This window comes from Bactrocera tryoni, chromosome 3 (assembly GCF_016617805.1).
Source record: "Bactrocera tryoni isolate S06 chromosome 3, CSIRO_BtryS06_freeze2, whole genome shotgun sequence".
Lineage (NCBI taxonomy): Eukaryota > Metazoa > Arthropoda > Insecta > Diptera > Tephritidae > Bactrocera > Bactrocera tryoni.
Window position 1 is genome coordinate 72,468,644 of NC_052501.1, and position 21,421 is coordinate 72,490,064.

Here is a 21,421-nt window from a genome sequence, read left to right on the forward strand (position 1 = left end):
AAAATTATTTGAATACCAAAAAATATTTTAATAGAAATTGTAAGAGTTGGCAAGCTTCGTTTGTAGCAAAGAATTCGGTGAAATGACAGACGAATGGCAAAAGAAAAAAATTGTTGGATCGAGTAACTTCGTTGCCCGTATTTTGGTGATTTTATCATCAGTTTAGAATCGAATGAGTTCAATGAGAATCGAATAAAATTAACATAAAAATCAAAAAACGTTCCAATGTACGGTTTGTAAAATAAATACAATAAATAAGTTATTGGCTAGAAAACGTGACGGAAATACTGTGAAACGAAAAGAAACTGCAATCAAAACGCGGTCGCGAATTTAAATACAATATTTTGTGTAAGAAAGTAATGTAAAATAAATGCATATTAATGAAAAAAGTTGTAGATGGTGGAATATTTTCTATTCAGTTTTAATACTTCGTGTATATGTAAAAGGGAGCAGTAATCTTTTAGTTCTTTGGTTTTGCTCATACTTTTTTGTGTTGTGCACTAAGGGTCCAGCTGGTAGGCTAGTCTGGGGCTAATCAAATGAAAATTTCGCTGTAGTTGTGTAATGCGGCCACTGCCAATCGACCACGTTACCCCACTTCAGCGCTGATTACTTAGCGAAACTAGCGACAGCGAAAATTCTGTGCTGATGAAGCATAACCAAAGCATACGTAAATGGCTACAAATACAATGCATAATATGATAGAACAAAATCAAGACATTTGAATCAACTTAAGAGAAAAAGAAGAAAACTTTAAAATTTTGCTTCGGGTTTTTGAAAAAATTGTAAATTGACAAGGAAAAATAGTAAAGAGCAATAGAAAACTTAGAAAAATGCGGTGAATTTACAGAATACATTTCCATAACTTGAAACCTTCCAATTGCAGAAAGGGAATTCAACCATTGCGCGCTTTAAGTTATTAGAAATTATTTGTGCTGATTTTGAAGTTTTTAATTTTTCAGTTGTGAAAATTTGTGCTTATAAAAAAGTAACAAAAAAATTAAAAATACGGGAATCGATTTTTACAAAACGACTATTTTGTAAGGAAACTCTGCATTAATAATTACAACAATTATAATACACAATAACAGGCTACAATAATAAACATAAAGCTGGCAAAAAAGAAAAATCGACAGTATATAAGAAATTGTAAACAAAAAAGTTTGGATAAAAGGGCAAACAATAAGGACAACGACAATAACAACAATGAACACATTCGTACGTCATCAGCCGAAAATCCTGCGTAACGGGCAGAACTGGATGACATTCAGCAAAGATGGAAATAGAAAGTGTGAGTAAAAGAATACAACTACAAAAACATAAACAACAATTGTATTTTACAGTGCATTTGCTTGTGTAAAATTTTGCACGAAAATTTTCCATTCTCTAAGTTTTTTTTATATTGGATATTCGTTTTTGTTTGAAGTTTCATTTCTATCCCCAATTACCTCATTCCTCGCTGCTTTGCTTTACATACGTTTGCGACGACGCATTGAGCAGCGCCCGATTAGAGCATCAGCTGATTTTTGTGTTATGTGCAAAGTCCGAATAAATTAACAAAATGAATAAGAAATATACATATGAATGGTAAATGGTGTAATGATAGAAAATATATAGAAATCTTGTTATGCATTTTTTGTAGTTATAGAGGTTGGTAATGGGCATTGATAAGCAGCTTCATTGTTTTTTTTTAGTTTCAAAACAAATTGGTGCATATGTAAACATGTACATATGTACATACTTATGTATATACATACATACATATGTATTTAAACTTAAACATGTAGAATATGTAAAATGCATTTGAATCTAATTCTGCGGAGTTTTATTGCTAATCCTATATGAGGTATTATAATTCTTTGCATACTGGATTAGCATATTCACTTATGTATGTATGTGTTTATATATTTTAAGTACCCGGTTTTTTCCTCTCTGCTTTTCGTCATTTTACTTTTATAGTTTTTGCAAAATTGAATGCAGAGAATAGAAAAAAGTAAAAACTCCGTTAGATTTGATGTGTTTGGTGTTTTTTTTTTATATTTTTGCGTATACACTATAACAATGAAAAAATTTAATTTTTAGTGGGTAGAGGACCTCACTACTTCAAGGAAAATAGGCTTTTGATTGTTGAGCTTACAAAGGATGGGAAAACATACAAAGAAATACAAAATCGGTTAAAATTTCTGTCAAGATGGCATACAAAGCCATAAATAATGAATCCATCCTCTAGGGAAATAAAAGCGGATCTGAAGTTGATCAACAACGTAACCATTCGACGACGACTGATGAATGAAAATTTGAATGCGCGAAGCCCACGAAAAGTGCCTTTGCTCAGTCATATCAAAGCCCGGTTGGAGTCTGCCAAAAGCCATTTGAGCTGGCCAATATGAAAATGGCGCAACATCCTTTGGACAGATGAGTTCAAAATGGTCTTGTTTTATGGAGCAGGCTCTAGATATTCGTCGGCTCTAGTATATTCGTCGACTCCCAAGCACGGAGTACTAATCCAAATTATACGGTTAAGACGATAAACACGGTGGCTTTAAAATTTTGATATGGGCCTGTTTTTCCCACAACGGTGTGGGCTTAATACATATGATCGATGGGAACATGGATCAAAATGTATACGTTGAGATAATAAGGAACGTTATGCTGCCATATGCCAATTGGAATATGCCCTTAAATTGGACATTCCAGCAGAATAACGATCCAAAACACACCATCAAATTGGCTTAAAATTGGCTCAGCCAAGAAAAAATCGATCGATGCCATGGCCAGCTCAATCCCCGGATCTCAACCCCATAGAGAACTTATGGGGGACGACAAACGCTTTGTTTCCTCGACTTCTAAGCCGCAGTTTTGGCAGGATGTTCAAGAGGCATGTGCGCAGATTCCCCTTAAGCGTTGCCAAGACTTGGTCCACTCCATGCCACGTAGGTGCGAGACTGTAATAGCCATTAAAGAATATACAACAAATTATTAGGACAATACAAAAATGTTATTTAGTTTAATTAAGTTAATTAGTGAGTTATGTTGATTTTTGCAATAATTTTTTATTTTATTTTATTATTCATTCATACAAATATAGAAAAAATTACCACAAAATAATTTCTAAGTCATGTAAAAATATATAATTTATCACTTCTAAAATATATTTTATCTCATATTGGTCTTTATAATAGAATTTTTTAATCTAAAATATACAGGTCCTCTGCACTGCTATTTCAATGAACACAGCTGCATATAAAAGTGCTTGTTAAACATTTTTTGATATCTTAAGTTGAGGTTAATTTTTTTTTCTGTGTTTACATACATTCATACATACTATATGTACTCAGTATTAATTTCTCTTCGCGTCTTGCATAATTTATTGTTTATATTTACATATAGTCACTACTTATTCCGTCTCCCTTTTATTTATATTTCTTCGAATTTTTCATTTTACAAATATACCTAAACATATTTATATACTTTTACTTTTAATTTTTTCTTTATAGTTCGTGTAATAGAAATTCTCACCTTCAATAGGTTCAAGAACGCTTATTTGTATTTGAGTTGACTTGTTGCCAAGAAAATGTCAAGCAGCGGGGAAAGAACAGATGAAAATCTTCTGCTAACTAGTCGTGTGAAAGTGGCACATATTTTATACATATACTTATACATACATACATATATACTTACATATGTATGTATAGAGTATATAGCCTTGCGTGAACCTCCGCTTAAATAATAATCCCTTAACAAATAGAGAATATCTCTAACTCTTTAGATATGCAGTAAATATGAGATATTTAGATGTGAAGATTAAGAAGCAATTAAGAATTTTTCTATTCTGTTTTTACATTCATAGTATATTTTAAATGTGACATCATCTTACGTACGTTTGTTACAACTTGGCAGTAGCAAGACAGCAGAGAAAAAATAGATATTTTAGGTAACATATTCATTTATTCAAGTGTTTTACATAGTATGTATATTTTTTACTTCTTTTGTACAATTTGGTATAATTGCAGGCTTCTTTATATCGAGTACTAATCTAATGCTCTACTGCTTATTAGGGAGTCAACTCATAATACTTTACGTTAATAAATTGGCTGCTCAATTTTTAAACAAAATTTTGCCACGTTGAGTCCATAAATCTTGTCTTCTCAATACATATTATATTTAATATTTATAAATTCCTTGTAAAAGGTTAACGCTTTTGCCTTTATTTCTGATCTATATTGCATATAAGAAACAGTATTACCTTAAAATTTTAACTAAATTACACACAAAAGCATTTATGATGTGAGTGCGGAATAAGGAAATTGTTTTTGTACCGTCAATATATAATTCAAACTGAGTAATTATGCAGTGTCTTTTCTTTTATGTACTAAATTTTTAATTTTTAAACATTTTAAAATTAATTACTTAAATTTGTCTCACAAAAAACAATGAAATGAAATGACTGTCATGCCACTCTGTGCACGTTTGCAATTCGTGTGATTTCTTAAATTAAGCGCTTGTGTACTGTGTAAAATGATTTTGTAGTATATTAATCCATAAAAAAAGTGAATTTTATTGACCACACAACAGCTGTTCAAACTGCCGCGTCCATTGACATTTGCGAGAGAAATGCGTCGCAAATGTGTTGTGGTGCCCACTGCAGGGAAGGCGGCGCAATAGCGCTCTGCCTCTAGTTATTAGCTTGGTTCAGTGGTCGCTAAACGTAGACGAATAGACGCCAATAATAGTACAACATGCAAGCGATTATACATACATACATACATACATAGTTAGATGTATACATCATACATAGTTAGATGCACATACATACATATATGCTTTAGTAAATAGCGCGATTTTGTAGAGAAATGTTGCGTGGGCAGTTATATGTATATACTAGTATGTATGTATTTCTCTCTACTATTTTCACAATGTAGAATATTAGTTAGAATTTGTATGATTTATATGCTTAAATACTTTAATATTTATAAAAAAAATTAAATTGCCTATTACCCTAACATTTTAGCTGTTAGGAAACGTAATGCTGTCTGGCTTGTTGTTATACGATTTCTTCATGCTTACATATATACACTTGCATACATGTGTATGTAAGTGTAATTTAATCAATTAACTCATAAATGTGTACAATATTCCATATCTAATTCAGTTTGAAATACTATTTCATATTCGTTCATGCGTAGCCTTCAGTCAACTGTTAAAATTCTTTTACATTTGTTTTGTTATGAAACTTCTTTATGTCATTTGCATGCATTCGTTCAGTCAATTCCTGTTTGGCATGAAAATGTCACTTAATAGTTGTGAAAAATGCTAAGAAAGTTAATTTTAAATATATGTACGTATTTGACAAGGTTTTTCTTTTCTTTCCTTTTACCATTTACTCTCTTTAGGCCCCAACGGGTGTGTGTGACTTGCTCCATTAAAGTTAGGTGGAAAAACAATATACATATGTACATATGCATATGTGTAACTACTAACTAGAATATATAATATACCAGAACTACTTTTGGAGCTTAATGCAATTATTTTCACGTATATACATATGTACATACATATGTACATACATATGTACATATGTGCATTAGGGTGTCCGTTATTTCTCATGAAATTTCAATTTTTGCCCTAAGGAAACAATCTCTATAATTTTAATTAAATTCAAAGTCCTACCTACAGATTTTTTTCATAAAAACTTCCCTTCAAAATTATTCGTAGAGTTATAAAACAAATTCATGAGCATTCATGCACGTAATTCATACATTTTGTGTTGCTCATACGACATGCTGTACTGTATGAATACGGTTTAAATTATATGTAAATAAAGAGCATGTTTACGTTGGATGCTTTTTTTCGAGTACAATCTATATCATCAGAAGGCGGTTGTAAAAAAAACAATATGGAGAAATAAATGCACACCCTAATATACATATAACTATGCATGAAATTGATGTGAATATTCCCTTGGGCTCGTGTTTACTTAACGTTTTCATAATAAAGATAACAAGTAGAAGAAATAAACAGAAAGACAGTAGGTGCTAATTGCTGATAATTCATGGAATTGTTGAATACAGGAAAATTGTTAGACATTTCTGTGTTTATCTATAGGAATTAGTGGTCGCATGAGTAAATATCTAATTAAGCCTCACAGCATTTCCTGACCATTTCCAGCTGTTATCAGCTTCAATTTTCGCTTTATTGCTGTTATGATTATTATTATTATTGTTATCACTGTTATTTTTATCATTTTTAACTATATTTTTCGTATAATGATTATGATGAATTATCGTTGCCATATAAATTTTTTTAATCTCAAATATATATTAATTTAATTTATGATCTTTATTAACAAATAAAGAACATTGGCTCAAAAATCTAGAGATTATAGCGAAAGTTCGTCAAATAAAGTAAAAAAATTTAATAATTTGTTGTTTTGAAGAATTTTTTTATTTAAAATCTTAATTGAGTAGCTTCTAACTTCACAACTAGAGAATCTTCTTCTTCTTTATAGGCGTAGACACCGCGGCAGTTGTTTTTCCTTCTTTCTCTTCCTCTGCTTTCTCCGGCGGGTACTGCGTCGAATACTCTCAGAGCTGGAGTGTTTTTATCCATTCGAACGAAGTCACTGTCTTTTAATTCCCTGAACTATATCAATGTCATCGTACCGTCGACTGCGGTATTCGCCGTTACCAATGCGCAAAGAACCATACATTTTCCGCAGAAGCTTTCTCTTTAAAACTCGTAACGCCGACTCATCAGATGTTGTCATCGTCCATGCCTCTATAGTGCAGGGACGATAGAGGACTTTACTTCTCAATCCCCTACTCAATCCGAAGTAGCACCTGTTGGCAAGAGTTATTCTGCATTGGATTTCGACGTTGTTTCTTTACCGGGAAGAGGTCCTTTCTGATCCTGACGGAGCTATTGGTATTGCTCAACATCCGTTTAATTGCTATTCGAACTTCTTCATGGTAGGACAATGGAACGCCTCTGGGAGTTTTACAAGAGTATGTTGGTCATTTTGTTAGCCGCCGCATCTTTTCGTAGAATTTCCGAGCATCACCCCTGTCGGCCAGCTTGTCAAGTTCTTCATACTCACGCCTTTCGGCCCCTCTATTGTTTTATCTGCTAATGTGTCTCGCGTCTCGCTTCCCTCTTCAACTCTCAGTATCGATCTCATCCCGCACGTCTTGTGGTCGATTGTAACGTAGCGAGGTAGGCAGTTTGTTTTCTCTACACAGCAACACGGCAGTCCTCATCCTACCAAAAGTTTCGTTAAACCGAGTTGCTGATGAGTGCCCTCAGAGAGCAGAAGTGCAAGTCGTGTAGAAAACCGCTTCGCTGTCGGTTGTAATAGCAGCTTCTCGACGTCGTACCTTCCCTGTATTTGTTGACGGGCGTGCTTTGCTGCACAGAAGCGGGTGCGTGTCTTTAGTGGTCCGAGTTAAAGCTTGGACCTCGGAGCGTACGTATGCCTATCACAACACGGTCGATCTGGTAGATGGCTTCAATCTGTAGATAGTTTGATGAAAATTCATCGATTTTTGTGCCTTCCCATCTATCACAAGGATTTACAACGGCCCATCATTCTGATGAATTCCAGGATGTTCAAATATTACTTACTGTTCCAAACACGATTAGATCTTCGACAACAACTCTTGGCCGGGTAAAATCCAGGTCAATTTCGGTACCGGAGAACCTGCTCTTGAGGAAATTCATGAAGGTTTAGAATTTTGCTTGGCGCTATTCAGACAATTTGCACCTTCTTCCGATATATAGAACCGATGGGTTTTGTTCCTCTTTCTAAAAGCAGGTGCTTCAGAGCTTCCGGCTTCTTGTCGCAAAACCGGCAGATTGCACAATACATATGTATAGCCAGTAAATGGTATGTATCTGGTAAGGTTTTGAACCTTGTGAGGTTGTAACGTCACATTAGCAACCACGCCTGGTATATGACTGTATATGGCTGCTGATATCTTTACGTCTCACTTCCTTTCGAAGCCCCTTACTGTATCCTTTATTTTGTGTGAACCAATGGTGATACAAAGTTTCGGACCCACCATTTTAGAAGCTGCTTCCCACGACAGTCGGGTCTACGTAACCAAAACGGTTCCGGTTTTTATCTGGCAAAGGATTGTCAACCCGGCAGTAATCTTCCAAATTACTTCAGTAATGTTTTCTGCCGCTACAACAACAACAATGTGCTGTAGACACGCTAAGTTCCCGGCTTCCCTTTGGTGACCCTTCATCTAGATAGGCTGTTTAGCAGTTTTATGCATTCCTTCACTTATGTATATCCTTTCTAAAGATTAAAAGATGATTGTAAATATTTTCTTTTGCAGACTCCACACCACAATATTTACCCCGCTATGCGCTGCGACGACTCAATGGCAGTTCGGCAAGTTCAAGTTTATGGACGGGCGGTAGTTGTACAGGTGCACAAGTTGGAATGCAGTCAATGCTGCTTTCCCGTTGGAATGATATCAGCGAATCCAGTTATCACACTGAGAACAGCGGATTGTATTACACAACCAGAAAATTCCATTTATCACGTCGTTTAGGTGAAAATGCTTCGTCAAAAGTTGAAGTGACCGTCAAAACGATGAAGGAAAAACAAAAAGAAAAGGTCGAAGAGATCATTAAGGAAGCTAGCGCTCCGGCGGTCACTAAAGCCGTTGGTGAACCAGTAGAAACTGGAAAAGCAGTTGCCACTGAGCCGCCAAAAGCTGTTATCGCTAAAAAGCCTTTGGGCACACGCATCTGGGAAGAATTGGTGCATTATTATCATGGATTCCGGTTGCTTTTTATCGATATAAACATTTCACGTAAACTACTGTGGCGTATACTTAATGGAAAGACGCTAACGCGTCGTGAGAATAAACTACTTTTGCGCACCACCTCTGATCTGTTCCGACTGATACCCTTTTCGGTGTTCCTAATCGTGCCGTTCATGGAATTGCTCTTGCCATTCTTTATACGTTTCTTTCCGGGCATGTTACCGTCCACGTTCCAGACCGCCAAGGATCGCGAAGACAAACTGAAACAATCCCTGCAAGTACGTCTCGAGATGGCGAAATTCTTACAAAAAACACTGGACGAAATGGCTGTGCAGCATAAGGATCACAAGAGTGAGGATGCCAAACAATTTGCTGAATTCTTCGAAAAGATAAAGGATCCCAAAGAGCACGTAACGATTGAAGAGATCATCAAGTTCGCCAAACGCTTCGAGGATGAAGTTACATTGGACTCATTGTCGCGCGAGCAATTGGCCGCTTTATGTCGCGTGCTCGAGCTTAACACCATGGGCACCAGCAACTTACTACGCTTTCAATTGCGCGTCAAATTGCGTTCACTTGCCGCTGATGATCGCGTAATTGCGCGCGAAGGTGTCGACGCATTAGATCTATTTGAATTGCAGCAGGCTTGTAAGGCGCGCGGTATGCGTGCCTATGGGCTGACATCGGAAAAGTTGCGCTCACAGTTGCAGGAATGGATTGATCTGTCGCTAAATGAAAAGGTACCACCGACGCTACTCTTACTGTCACGTGCACTACTGATTTCCGAAGAAGCCGCAACGACGCATAAACTGGTCGAGACACTTCGTGTACTACCCGAAGCAGTGGCGACAAAGACGAAGGAAAAGATTGGCGAAAGCGAAGGTAAAATCGATAACAAAACCAAGATTGAAGTGCTTAAAGAAGAAGAGCGCAAAATTAAGGAGGAGCGTGAGGAAGAACGTGAGGCCGAAAAGGCCAAATTGGAGGAGGAGAAAGCAAAGGCAAGCGAAGAATTGCTCAGCAAAGTACCCTATTTACATTCTAGCACTTCGTCAATCACTGAGGAGCGAAAACAAGCCGAAGCCAGCAATAACATCTCCTCAAAAGACGTGGAATTACTCTCCGATGCACTAAAATCATTGTCGACCGATAAAAAGATGATGGTTGAGAAAGAGACACTGAAAGATCTCAAAGAGGAACTTGAAGATTACAAGGAAGATGTGGAAGAACTGCGTGAAGTGCGCAATGTGGTAAAGGAACCAGTGCATGAGAGTCGCGCGGCGAAATTGCTCTTCAAGAAGGTGAATAGCATGATAGGACACTTGGATAAGGTGTTAGTGGATTTGGAAAAGAAGCGCGAAAGTAAGCAAAAGAAAATTAAAGCAAGCACGGAAGAAGTTTTGGCTGGACCGTTACAAAGTCAAGAACTTACGCAAGACGAGGATACTGTGCACATCGAAGAGCTTATGAATACTATCAAGAAGGTACGTGCATTAACCCAAAACATCCAATATTAATATCTTCAACATGTGTTATTTGTATGTCTTTCCTCTCCTTTCCTTTCCTGCATCTTTCCAAACTACAGTTGCAAAAGACTTCCGATGAAACACGCTTGAAGCAAATCGAAAAAGTGCTAAGCAAAATCGATGCCGACAAAGATGGCTTGATCACCGTCGATGAAGTGCTTAATGTGAGTATTGACTATCGTTGCTTAATATTTAAACACTTATTTATGATTTATTTATACTTCTTGCATAGGTCGTTGAAGCGATCAGTCGCGAAAACGTGAACTTGTCGGACAAACAAATCGAGGAATTGGTGACATTGCTCGATAAGGAGAACATCATAGAAGCGGAGGAGCGCTTGGAGAAGGCCATCGCGAAGAGCATTAAGTTGGCAGAGAAACAAATTAAAGATCAACAAAAACTGGTTGAAGAACAGAAGACCGCAGATGTGCTGAAGGACACTGCACCGGAGCTGAAGGATAATGCCAAGGACTTGAGTGCAGATTCTCAAACGAAGGTTTTAAAAACGGAGGTAAATTGACTAATAAATAGTAAATACAATATGATATAACATCTTCCACAATTATTTTCAGGTAAGTAACGAAAAGAGTCCACTATTGGAGGCTGCAGAAAAGCAAAAGGAGAAGATACTCCCGAAAAATGATATATCCGCGCAAATACCACAACAGCCGCTACCCGCACCACCACCGCCAACAACAGCGACCCAAGTGAATCCAAAAGATAAAATGCTATGATTTGAGGATGATGGTGATAAACCCATAAAACAAACCCCATATAACAGTCGTCGAAGCAAGTAAAATTGAGTTGAAAATAAGGCGAAACATTAAAAAAAAAAAACAACATTTGACGACTTGGTTGTTTTTAGGGACATAAAATGTGGAGTGCAAGCGTGAGTGTGTGCTGTGTGATAATGAAAAATGTCAGCTAAATGATTGTTGGCGGACTATTGTGGAAAATAAAACTGGAAAGGTGTAAAGTTAGTTATTGAAAAGAGAGAAATGGAAGTTCAGTTCAGTGTTGCGATAAGCAAGCGTGAATGATAAGAGCTCCTAATAAAATTAATAATGGAAGGAAGGCATTTAAAAGCATTTGTTGCACAAATATTTGTTAAGAAAGTAGAGAAAGACAATGTAATAATAACGATAAGCGAAAATGAAGAAATACTATTATTTCTTATTTTTATTATTATTATTGTTTGAACATTCGTTTTGCTGTGTCTCAAGTGCTTTTAAATAGTTTCCAATGTAAAATGATTGCCTCTCTGTGCAGCATGCCTATTTCTTTATCAAAACCAAATTTCTAATTTTATTATTTCCAAGAATTCAAATTGTTTTGTAAGCTGTAACGTAATGTATTTGCAGTAGAAGAATGCTAATAAATTTATAAAACTAATTTGTGCTTATTTTTGGCAGTTCTTTATTATAAACAAAATCGATAACAAATAACTTTGACAGTCCGCTGGCAAATGTGACATTAGGCAATCAAAATAGAAAATTTTGCAAAAACGCATAAAGTATTTATAACATCTTTCACTGTTGTTACTGTCGGCCTGCTTACAAAACACAAACACAAATTCTGAGGCTGTAAAATTACATACATAAAAATATTAAAACTTTTTAAATTTATTTTAATTTTTTATTTGCTTTGTAATTTCATGTGTGCTGTATAAATTAAATTACATAAAGATATTGTAAAAATTTTGATACTAAATGTAAACAATGTATATGAAAGTTGTTTAATATACATACTAGAAAGAAAATCGGTAAAATCCATGCAAAATAGCAACAACAAATTGTAAACTGCTCCAAACATTAGCAATTGGAGTAAGTACTTAACTGCTAGATATTGTAATTTAATATTTAAAAGCAAACAGTTTAAGTGAAAAATATATAAGTGATCTAAATATAAATGGTGAAATCGGTGGGTTAGTGCTAAAACGTATAAAATATGTGTATGTACATAGTTACTAAGCATGTTCAACTTTATTTACAATGGACGAAAAGTAACGCTCGACTTCAAAGCTGTTTAATTTTCTTATGTAATTGCTTTGTTTTCTATTCGCCGATATGCATAAAGTGCTATTGTTATTAACAAAATAATTAAAAACATTTTTTTTTCAAAAAAAAAAAATATTTTTCAGTGCTTCACGATATCATTGATATATCCACAGAATTGCTGCCTCGAGTCGGTATTATATAGCTTTGCAAAATGTATGCCCACGGTTTCGCGAAGCAAAATAAAAGCTCTTAAAATGTCAAAATGGGTTCCTAGCATTAACTGGCAACAACAAAAAACTGAATATGTTTAATATATGCAATTGCTTTAATTGTGCTACAGCTACTAAACATACCAATTTATGTACATATGTGTATGTTTGTATATATGTATGTATAACCGCGATACTTCGATGCACATGAATTTATGCTTTAATTTTAATTATTTGTAAATTACAAACTTGTATATTATGAAATTCTAATGATATAATTGAGTACAATAAAAACGACATCAAAAAACACGAACAAAACATTACTTTTTTGTGCAGTGGATTACGATAATATTGTTTAAATATTTATATTACTATATACAGTTGACATTTGGTTACTTTGATTTATCTAGGCAGCTCAAGTCCTTTTTCCATAATGTGTACTGATTTGACTCTTAGCATATAGTTCATAGGAATGGAGTGTGGGAGGGTGAACGCATTGTTTTGTTATGATACAACATAGCAGCATGCAGAGCTTCTGTTAATGATTTTAAGGTTAGATTCCTTACAGTGAGAAGTTTAGATTCTTTACTGTGTGAAATCAGGAAAGATCAGATCAGTTTTAATTCTAAACTTCAATGTTGTGGGGTTTTAATGTCCTTTTCAATTTAAAATTAAAAAAAAAAAAAAAATTAAAAAAAAATAAAAAAAAAAAAATAAAATTAAAATAATAAAAAAAATCTTAAATAAATAAAAAAATAAAATTAAAATGATTTAAAAATAAGAAAAATTCAAAATTCAAAAAGAAAACTAAAATAATATTAAAAAATTAAAAAAAAATAGAGAAATTAAAAAGAAACTTAATAATAAGAAAATTAATAAATATTGTAAAATTAAATAGAAAATAATATAAATACAAAATAAACAAAAATAATAATAAAAATATTAAATAAAATAGTTAAAGAAAAAATTATAAAAAATAACAAATTTTATGTAATTTTAAAATTTATTAAAAAAAGAATAAAATAAAAATAAAAAAATAAAATTATATAAAAATAAAAATTATAAAATAAGATAGTAAAGAAAAAATGAAACAAAAAAAAAAAATAAAATAAAATAAAAACTAAAAAAAATAAATAAAAAATTATAAAAAAATAAATTAAATAAAAATTATAAAACAAAATAGTTAAAGAAAAATTAAACAAAAAAATTATAAAAAATATATGTAAATAAAAATATTTAAAAAATATAAAAAATTAAAATAAAAAAAATTTAAAAATACAAAAACAATAAATTAAAAATTGTAAAAAAAAATAAAAATTAAAAAATAAAAACAAAATAAAAATTATAAAAACATAATAAAATTATAAAATAGTTAAAGAAAAATTAAATAAAAAAATTAACTGTTATTATGCCTGATATGCAATAATTAAAGTAGAATTCCATACACAATTTCTCTTTCAAAATTTAAGAAATATTTTATTGAATGAATATTTCACATTTCTCAACGCATAAGTGACTGAGTATATGCAAAATAACAAATATTTTAACAAATTACATGTTTTGTAGAACTAAATGTTAATATTAAAAACTTCATATGGTATACAAATATGTAAGTATGTATATAAATACACATAATTTAGGAGAATACATGAAAATTTTGCCGACAATTCTGCACTTAAACAATATAATTTGCAACTTCTATTGGTTATGTAATGTTTACGTGTTTACGTAAATAGGCACTAATACTAATTTATATTTAAATTGTTTTTGTTCTGTAAAAGTGGGAAGCATTTTGAAATTCGAGTTTGATTTGAAAATAATACGAAATGTGCACACACTTAACCATTCAAGGTTAAAATACACATCTAACTTATACTAAATATATATGTATATATGTTTACATGAAATTAATATGTTTAAGTTATAGAATTATAAATTAAATAATATAAGATTAATGTAGTAACTAACTTAAAAGGATGTTTCGCCGGGATACTCGCTTATGAGCAGTTTTCTTGAGCGCAAATAGCCATCCACAAGTTCCATATTCTCTTTGTTTGCTGACGCCTTCGTGCTGTTATTTCCAATGTGCGCCAAGTCGCTACTGTTCGGCGCTGTGCCGGCCGTTATTATGGGAGTTTGTGTGATCTTGCCGTATTCGCTGTTAGCAGCACGTTTGCGTGCATTGTTCATGGCGAACAGCCGATTGCGATAATACGAATTGTGTGGTGTGCAACATTTGCTGCCATCAGCTTTTACATTCGTGCTATTTACGTTTGGCGTTTGCTGCGCGTGTGCGTCATTTTTCGGTTTAATTGATTTATTATCGTCATCTATTGCAACTTCGTCGGGTTCGTGGCCGTCAAGGCAATACAGTAAGCTCGGACTCAATTGTGAGTCATTCAAATCTTCAATATTCTGTGGTGAACAGAAATCATCGGGTTGACTAGAGAACGACGAGTCAACTAGACTAGCGGTGAGTACGCTACGACTGCGTAAATATTCTCTGTGAAGATGTTTGAAAGTTAGAAACATATTTATGGAACATTTTATATAACTTGGCCATGCTTTACTCACTTAAAATTACTGCTTAGTGCGTCAACCTTCTCCACACTGCGTTCTGCATCGTGATTCAGCGCCAAGACTGGTTGACGCGCTCGCATCAATTCGGTGTAGCTGTCCAACGAGGTGGCATCCTCGCACTGCAAATGCGGTGCTGCATCCATTTCATTGATTTCGGTTTGCGTGAAGTCGGCGCTGTTGTGGCTTTGTCTGCTCTCATCCTCGTCCTGCTCGCGAAAACTGGAGTAGTCCGTTTGACAAATAGTCTGGTTTTGATCGCCGGAACTGTGTGTGGTTGTGGTTAGCACCATAACTGGTTTGCGTGAGCGTGGCGTCATTATTGATTCCTAGAACACAGAAATTAGATGGAAGTGATGAATTCATGTCGATTTCTTCAGGTCCGACTGCCCGAATTAGTTCCAAATTTTTTAAGATATCGATCTGAAATTGTGCACATGTCTTTTTCACCCCAAGAAGCAGCTTAGTTGTTGTTGTTGTTTTAACGGTTATCTAGTCCCCTTTTAGGATGATAAGGATTATTTAAATGGCGTCGACGTCATCTAACAGGAAACCCAAGAAAGGTGCTAATTCGACGGGGTCGGACCAAAGGTAAAAGGGTGTCAAATGAGTGGGGTTGGGGGGGCATGCAAAGAGGTGGGCAGTGTCATGCGGAGGCTCATTGCACGCAGGGAATACATAGGATATGTCAGGGTCTATTCTGGACAAGGAGTTTAACCTACTACAATATCCAGAACAAAGCTGCGCAAGGGTCACTCGCGTTTCTCGCTGCAACTCGAACTCTTCGTCTGTAATGGGTGGTGATTTGACGCCAAGAACGCAATTTACTGTAACATCCCAGCAGGAACTGGTGGAGCGGGGCTCATTAAGTTCCTTAACTGGAAGCATAAGCGTCTCACTATGTAGGTGTTCAATGTGAGACATCAGGAGGCATCCTGTCGTAGTCCAGAGTGCAGTGTAATGACAAGTCAAGTTTCTTCATCTGCGTTTCACTGCATCCAGATGACCATATTGGTGTGGCGTAGTTGAGGATCGGCCGACCGATTGCCTTGTAAGTTGCCAACAACGTTTCTTTGTCATTTCCCCAGGTGCTGCCGGCTAGCGACTTGAGAGTTTTGTTGTGGCTCTGTACCTTGGCGATAATCGCAGTCGTATGAGGAGTGAAGGAGCATAAGACTATCAAAAGCTACAACTAAAATCTTAGGATTATTGACAGTCGGAATCTTGACGCCATAAACTGCAACATTAAGCTAAAGTCTGAACTCCTTCGTCCAGTTCGTAAATATGGTCGCTGTGGATTTGGTTTGGGAGAGTGTTAAGTTCCGTGCAGAGAAGCAGCGAGAAAGGTCGAAGAGATAGTCGTTTACCTTTGAATACATGCCATCGATTCCATTGCCCGACGTCAATACCGTGGTATTATAGCTTTGTTACTTACGTTTTGGACTACAAACTAGCATGCTGCAAGACTATTAAATTATTATTACCGCTTACCTGCATTGATTTGGGCATGCGCTGTGTAGACTTCGTAATCGGCGACATTGAGCGCCGACCGAGCAGCAATGACGGCGTGCTCGTTATTAACTCCATACTTCTATAGACGCCACTCTGTTGCAGCAAAAGCTGCTTGTGATAGCGGGAGGTGCTGTTGTCACTCGAATTGCTATTGCTACTACGCCCATCCACGACCGTCACACCAATGTCATGCACTGTTGCATAAGCGCTTTCGTAGTTATCTGCTGTCTCCTCCACCTCTTCCTCATCTTCCTCCGCACCGAGCTCGCTATCGCTGTCTAGCTGATCATCGGGGTTATCTACAAAGTTTTCGTCGTCCAGATCCTCTAGACTCTCGCTCGCCGCAGCTGCTATTGGTTGCGCTGCTTTGGCATTCACGTCTACTTTAGGTAGCTCATCGTCGCCTGCTGAACGTCTACGCAACGTAGAGGAGACTGTACGTACCAGCCGCTTTGTTGACTCGGGTGTGGCAAATGAAAACTTTAAATTGCCCATACTTACACCTTTCATGAGTTTGCGTGTCAAGGAACGACTGCCGCTGGCATATTTTGTAGCGCTCTCTTGCGCACTCGTTGCCGTGTTGACAGCCTCGCTGGCGTAACTCAGATTTGGTTCCGACTTGTAGCGCGACTTGTACTCGGTCGAATTTTGTTGTATGGGTGTGCAGGGATTCGATATCTCCTCGATGTTTAAGAGATGCGCATCATCCCAAGCGACCGTTTTGCGCGCATCCGCATTAGTGGCGTCCACGTGTGCTAACCCTTTAGCCGCATGTGAAACGAACTTCAGTGGCGTACAGCAATTGGCATCCCAGTGTGCGGCTAAACGGTTGGTGGCGCTTTGGACCACATTAGTTTCGTCCGAATTCTGACGACTGACGGGCGCGGAAACGGAGCAGTCGTACTTCGGCGCTGCTGTCGGTGGCATACCATCGCTGCTGATTGAGGAGAGGGAAGAAGATTCAGACACTTCATCGTTGTTGATATGGTGTTGAAGTGTCAATTTGCGCTGTTGCTTTACAGACGAGTGCGAAAGCAGTGAATTTGATGAGATCGATTTATGTAATGGATGTTGTTGTAGTGATTTAATGGAATACGGTGTGTTGGACAATGAGGTATTCGATGATGTGCATGAAGATGTTGGTGTGTTAGTGAACGTGCGATTAATAGCATGCGTAGATTGGTTGGTTGTTGTTGTTGCTGTAGATCTGATGGGTGTATTGGCAAGCGGGTGGTTGCTGTTGATTTGGGAGGGCGCGGGACTCCGGAAGAGTACCCGCATTTTTGGATTTTTGTGTGTATTTGCGAAATTTGGGGTCTATTACATGAATTAGTCGAGGAAATACATATGTTTGATAAGAAGTTGGGTACAGCACAAATGCGGAAATAAAAAAAAGAAAACAATAACAAAGATGTACATGCGATTAACACAAAAAGCGTACGAAGATAACAGTTTACAATGCAACTTACTTCAACTCCAGCTGGTGTTGTTGCAGTGGTTGTGGTGGTAGCTGGACGTTTGGGGGTTCTTGAGATGAGACTTTTATGGAAAATGTGTTTCTTGATAGAGTCGCCGATAGATTTGGCGCTGCGCGACGCATCTGTGCCCTTCAATCGATTCATAACCACCAATTGGAGCGGTGTACCTGCCCCAAAGGGAGACAAATTAAAGCGAAATGCTTAAAACCTAACACCAAACAAGGCACTTACCCTGTCCATTTTGTTTATTAAATTGTTTGATGAGACGACGCTTTTTAGAGGACTCCGGCAAGCTTTGTATATGAGCATAGAGTTGCGCCAATTCGGTATCTGTATTGTTGGCTGTATGTGCGGCAGCAGTTTTCTCACGATCCACGAATGTATACACCGTATTCACCGTTGACATGTCCGATATGGACTCATCAAGCGTTTGCTCCGGCGACATGGTTTTCTTGCGTTTACGTTCCACGAAATAGGCACGTATGTCTGTTGATAATTTTGCAGGCATTTCGAAGATCTCTTGCCCCTTACAAACCATATAAGCAATAATACTAGACATTGTTTTGGATATATAATGTAGTGCTTCTGGCGGCAGTTGGCGTGGACAAATGAGATGCGGCGCAAAAATTGTAGCCAAATTTTCTGGTGTCATTTTATTTTGGTGCTCATGCGCTGCCACAGCGTTGAGAATTTCTATTATATGCTGTAGCAATTGGCGATTTTCATCGGGCAGCAATAGTAATAGCAGCTGTATGGAGTTGAGCAGGTGTTGCTCACGCTTAATACGTTCCGGATTATGCGGACGTGTTAGAGTGCCTGTACTGCTGCTACTGCATGAACCTGATCCCAAACATAACGGCGCTATTTGTTGATGTGCCGGGTAGTGAGCGTCCGTGAGCAGTGGTTCAGGTAAGTCGGCCAAATAACCTTTAAATACGGTAGCACAATCGTGCGCTGAATAGCCACCACCTTCCAAATCGAGGGGTTTGTCATTTTGTACCTGCTGACGTAGCTCATTTTGTCGCGATGCTGAGCCGGTTTTGCGGAAAATGCCTTCTTGCGTTAAATCTGTTTTTTTTTTGGTTTTTATTAAAAAAATCAATGAGTTATATGTAAAATATTATTTGACTTGCTATACATACTTTTCTCAAGCATTAGAAAAGCTTTTAACTCCTGCAGATGCATCAAGAAACCAGCGTTAATTTGTTGGTGCAATGCTTCTACCGGACTATTCTCTGCACTAATTGAGCCCTTTGAACCTGAGCTTGTGCAACCCGCGGCGGCATGTTTCTGCTTTTTAGATAAGCGATTCCATTTCTTCAATTTTCCTTTATCTTCATATATAATCTCATGGCAAGGTAAGTCAAATCTATAATACCACATATAGATTATAATATTAACACAATTCATTTTATTTTTCTAACAATTTTTCTAATATATTTTTAATGTTATTCACTTACTCATCCGTATTCAAATCGAGTTCAAAGGATAGATGCATGCGTACCAGCGACTTGAATTTTTCATAATTTAATTTACGCATATGCGTTGCTATCTCGGCGTCCGAGAGCCGATTTAAATTCACATAATCAAAATCCATTGTCTTGGAAAACTGCCAGTTAAAGCAGCTGCGCCTGTGCGGGTGCTTCAAAATATATATGGACAGCGTTGAACAACCAACGCCTATGTGGTGTTGTTGTTTTGCACTTTTACTGCAATATTTTTTGGCGAAAGTTTGCAACCATAATTTAATAAAAACGTATATAAACGATGTGTTAGTTGTACACGATTTCAATTTATATTTTGAGTATCTATATTATCCTTATATTGTAAAATCTATATACCAAATTAGTAAATTAACTCGAAAAGCGTGTATAAAATTTAAGCGAACGCAGCGAATTCCAACTGAACCGCTGACATTTGAAATATGAAAATAATATCAGCGACAGCAAAACTGTGCTGCAGACAGTTTCGAGGGCATTGTAAATGTCGTTCAATTTCTAACAGAGAACGTATAATATTATACGTTCTCTGCGTTCTCTGAGCTTGCCCATGTGAAAATGGAAAAAGCAGGGTGGTTCCTGTTTTCTAACATTATTTTGATGTTAATTTTTGTTTTAAATTTAATTTTTATATAATTTAATGCGCAATAAAAAGTGCGAATACCAAATTTTGCGAGTTTTTAAAATCCATATAAAGTAGGGTAGATGAAATTGGAGCTTGACTACACATTTGTACATAATTTACAAGTTGCTCGAAAAATGTTGATCACCGGCTCTAGGTGGGCTACGAACTGCTACCACAATCGCCGTATTCTCCCGATTTGGCTCCGTACGACCTGCTTTGAAAATTAAAGTAAATAATTATTGGACAATCCTTGTCTACAAGAGCTTCGGTTAGTTCTTAAATTTTAATGATCAGCGATTCATTTTGTAGCCGAGGATCGCAGGACTGTCAGACAGACGAGTTTACCACAGTCGTTTTTTCTTTTGGCGTCAATTGGAGATTCCCAGTGTAGCCGGGTGCTTCTTCACCTGGTCTTTCCAACGGAGTGGAGGTTGCTCTTGCCTACTTAGTCCGAAGTAGCACCTGTTGTCAAGAGTGATTCTACGTTGGATATCGAAGCTGATCTTGTTGCTGGTGTTAATGTTGGTTCAGAGATAGACGAAATTATCTACAACTTCGAAGTTCTGACTGTTAACAGTGAAGTGGGAGCCAAGTCCAGAGAGCGACGACTGTTGTTTTGATGACAGGAGATACTTCGTCTTGCCCTCGTTCTCTACCAGACCCATTTGCTTCGCTTCTTTGTCCAATCTGGAGAATGCAGAACTAACGGCGCCAATGGTATCGATGTCATCGGCGTTGGTAGTGGTTGTACACTCTTTGTAAAAGATTGTACCTGTACAAGTCTACAGCTCGAATTATTTTTTCCAGGAGTAGACTGAAGAAATCGTACGATAGCGAGTCATCTTGTTTGAAATCTCGTTTGGTATCGATTAGCTCTGAGAGTTCCTTCTCGATCCGGACGAAACTTCTGGTATTGCTCAACATCAGTTAACACAGCCGTATTAGTTTTGCGGGTATACCAAATTCGGACATAGCAGCATAAAGGCAGCTCCTTTTCGTGCTGTCAAAAGCAGCTTTCTATTCGGTTGTTGATTTTCCAGGCCTGAAGCCACACTGATAAGGTCCAATCAGTTTGTTGACGGTGAGCTTTAATATTTCACACAGTACGCTCGATAGAAGCTTATACGCGATGTTGAGGAAGCTCATCCCACGGTAGTTGGCGCAAATTGTGAGTCTACCTTTCAGTCATTACCTCAGAAATATACATATATAGAGAGAAAAGAG

At 36.6% G+C, this 21,421-nt stretch overlaps 2 protein-coding genes across 4 annotated transcripts; one reads left to right on the forward strand and one right to left on the reverse strand.

Moving 5' to 3' along the window:
* Positions 1 to 115: 115 nt before the first annotated feature.
* Positions 116 to 11,782, forward strand: LOC120770589 (mitochondrial proton/calcium exchanger protein). 3 transcript variants are annotated; one of them, XM_040098177.1, is made up of 6 exons: positions 116 to 356; positions 1,092 to 1,291; positions 8,340 to 10,258; positions 10,360 to 10,464; positions 10,533 to 10,811; positions 10,873 to 11,782. In XM_040098177.1, the coding sequence occupies exons 2-6, from the start codon at positions 1,207 to 1,209 to the stop codon at positions 11,032 to 11,034; spliced, it is 2,550 nt and encodes an 849-aa protein (XP_039954111.1). In that variant the 5' UTR covers positions 116 to 356; positions 1,092 to 1,206; the 3' UTR covers positions 11,035 to 11,782. The 3 variants fall into 3 exon arrangements, with proteins under 3 accessions (XP_039954111.1, XP_039954109.1, XP_039954110.1); XM_040098175.1 differs by having other exon boundaries at positions 116 to 348; positions 963 to 1,291; XM_040098176.1 differs by having other exon boundaries at positions 116 to 348.
* Positions 11,783 to 14,103: 2,321 nt separating this feature from the next.
* Positions 14,104 to 19,976, reverse strand: LOC120771806. Its single transcript, XM_040100012.1, has 7 exons — positions 19,534 to 19,976; positions 19,216 to 19,442; positions 18,305 to 19,141; positions 18,065 to 18,240; positions 16,575 to 17,912; positions 15,081 to 15,412; positions 14,104 to 15,009 (listed from the first exon to the last, which is right to left on the reverse strand). The coding sequence occupies exons 1-7, from the start codon at positions 19,668 to 19,670 to the stop codon at positions 14,475 to 14,477; spliced, it is 3,582 nt and encodes a 1,193-aa protein (XP_039955946.1). The 5' UTR covers positions 19,671 to 19,976; the 3' UTR covers positions 14,104 to 14,474.
* Between the last annotated feature and the right edge of the window lie 1,445 nt (positions 19,977 to 21,421).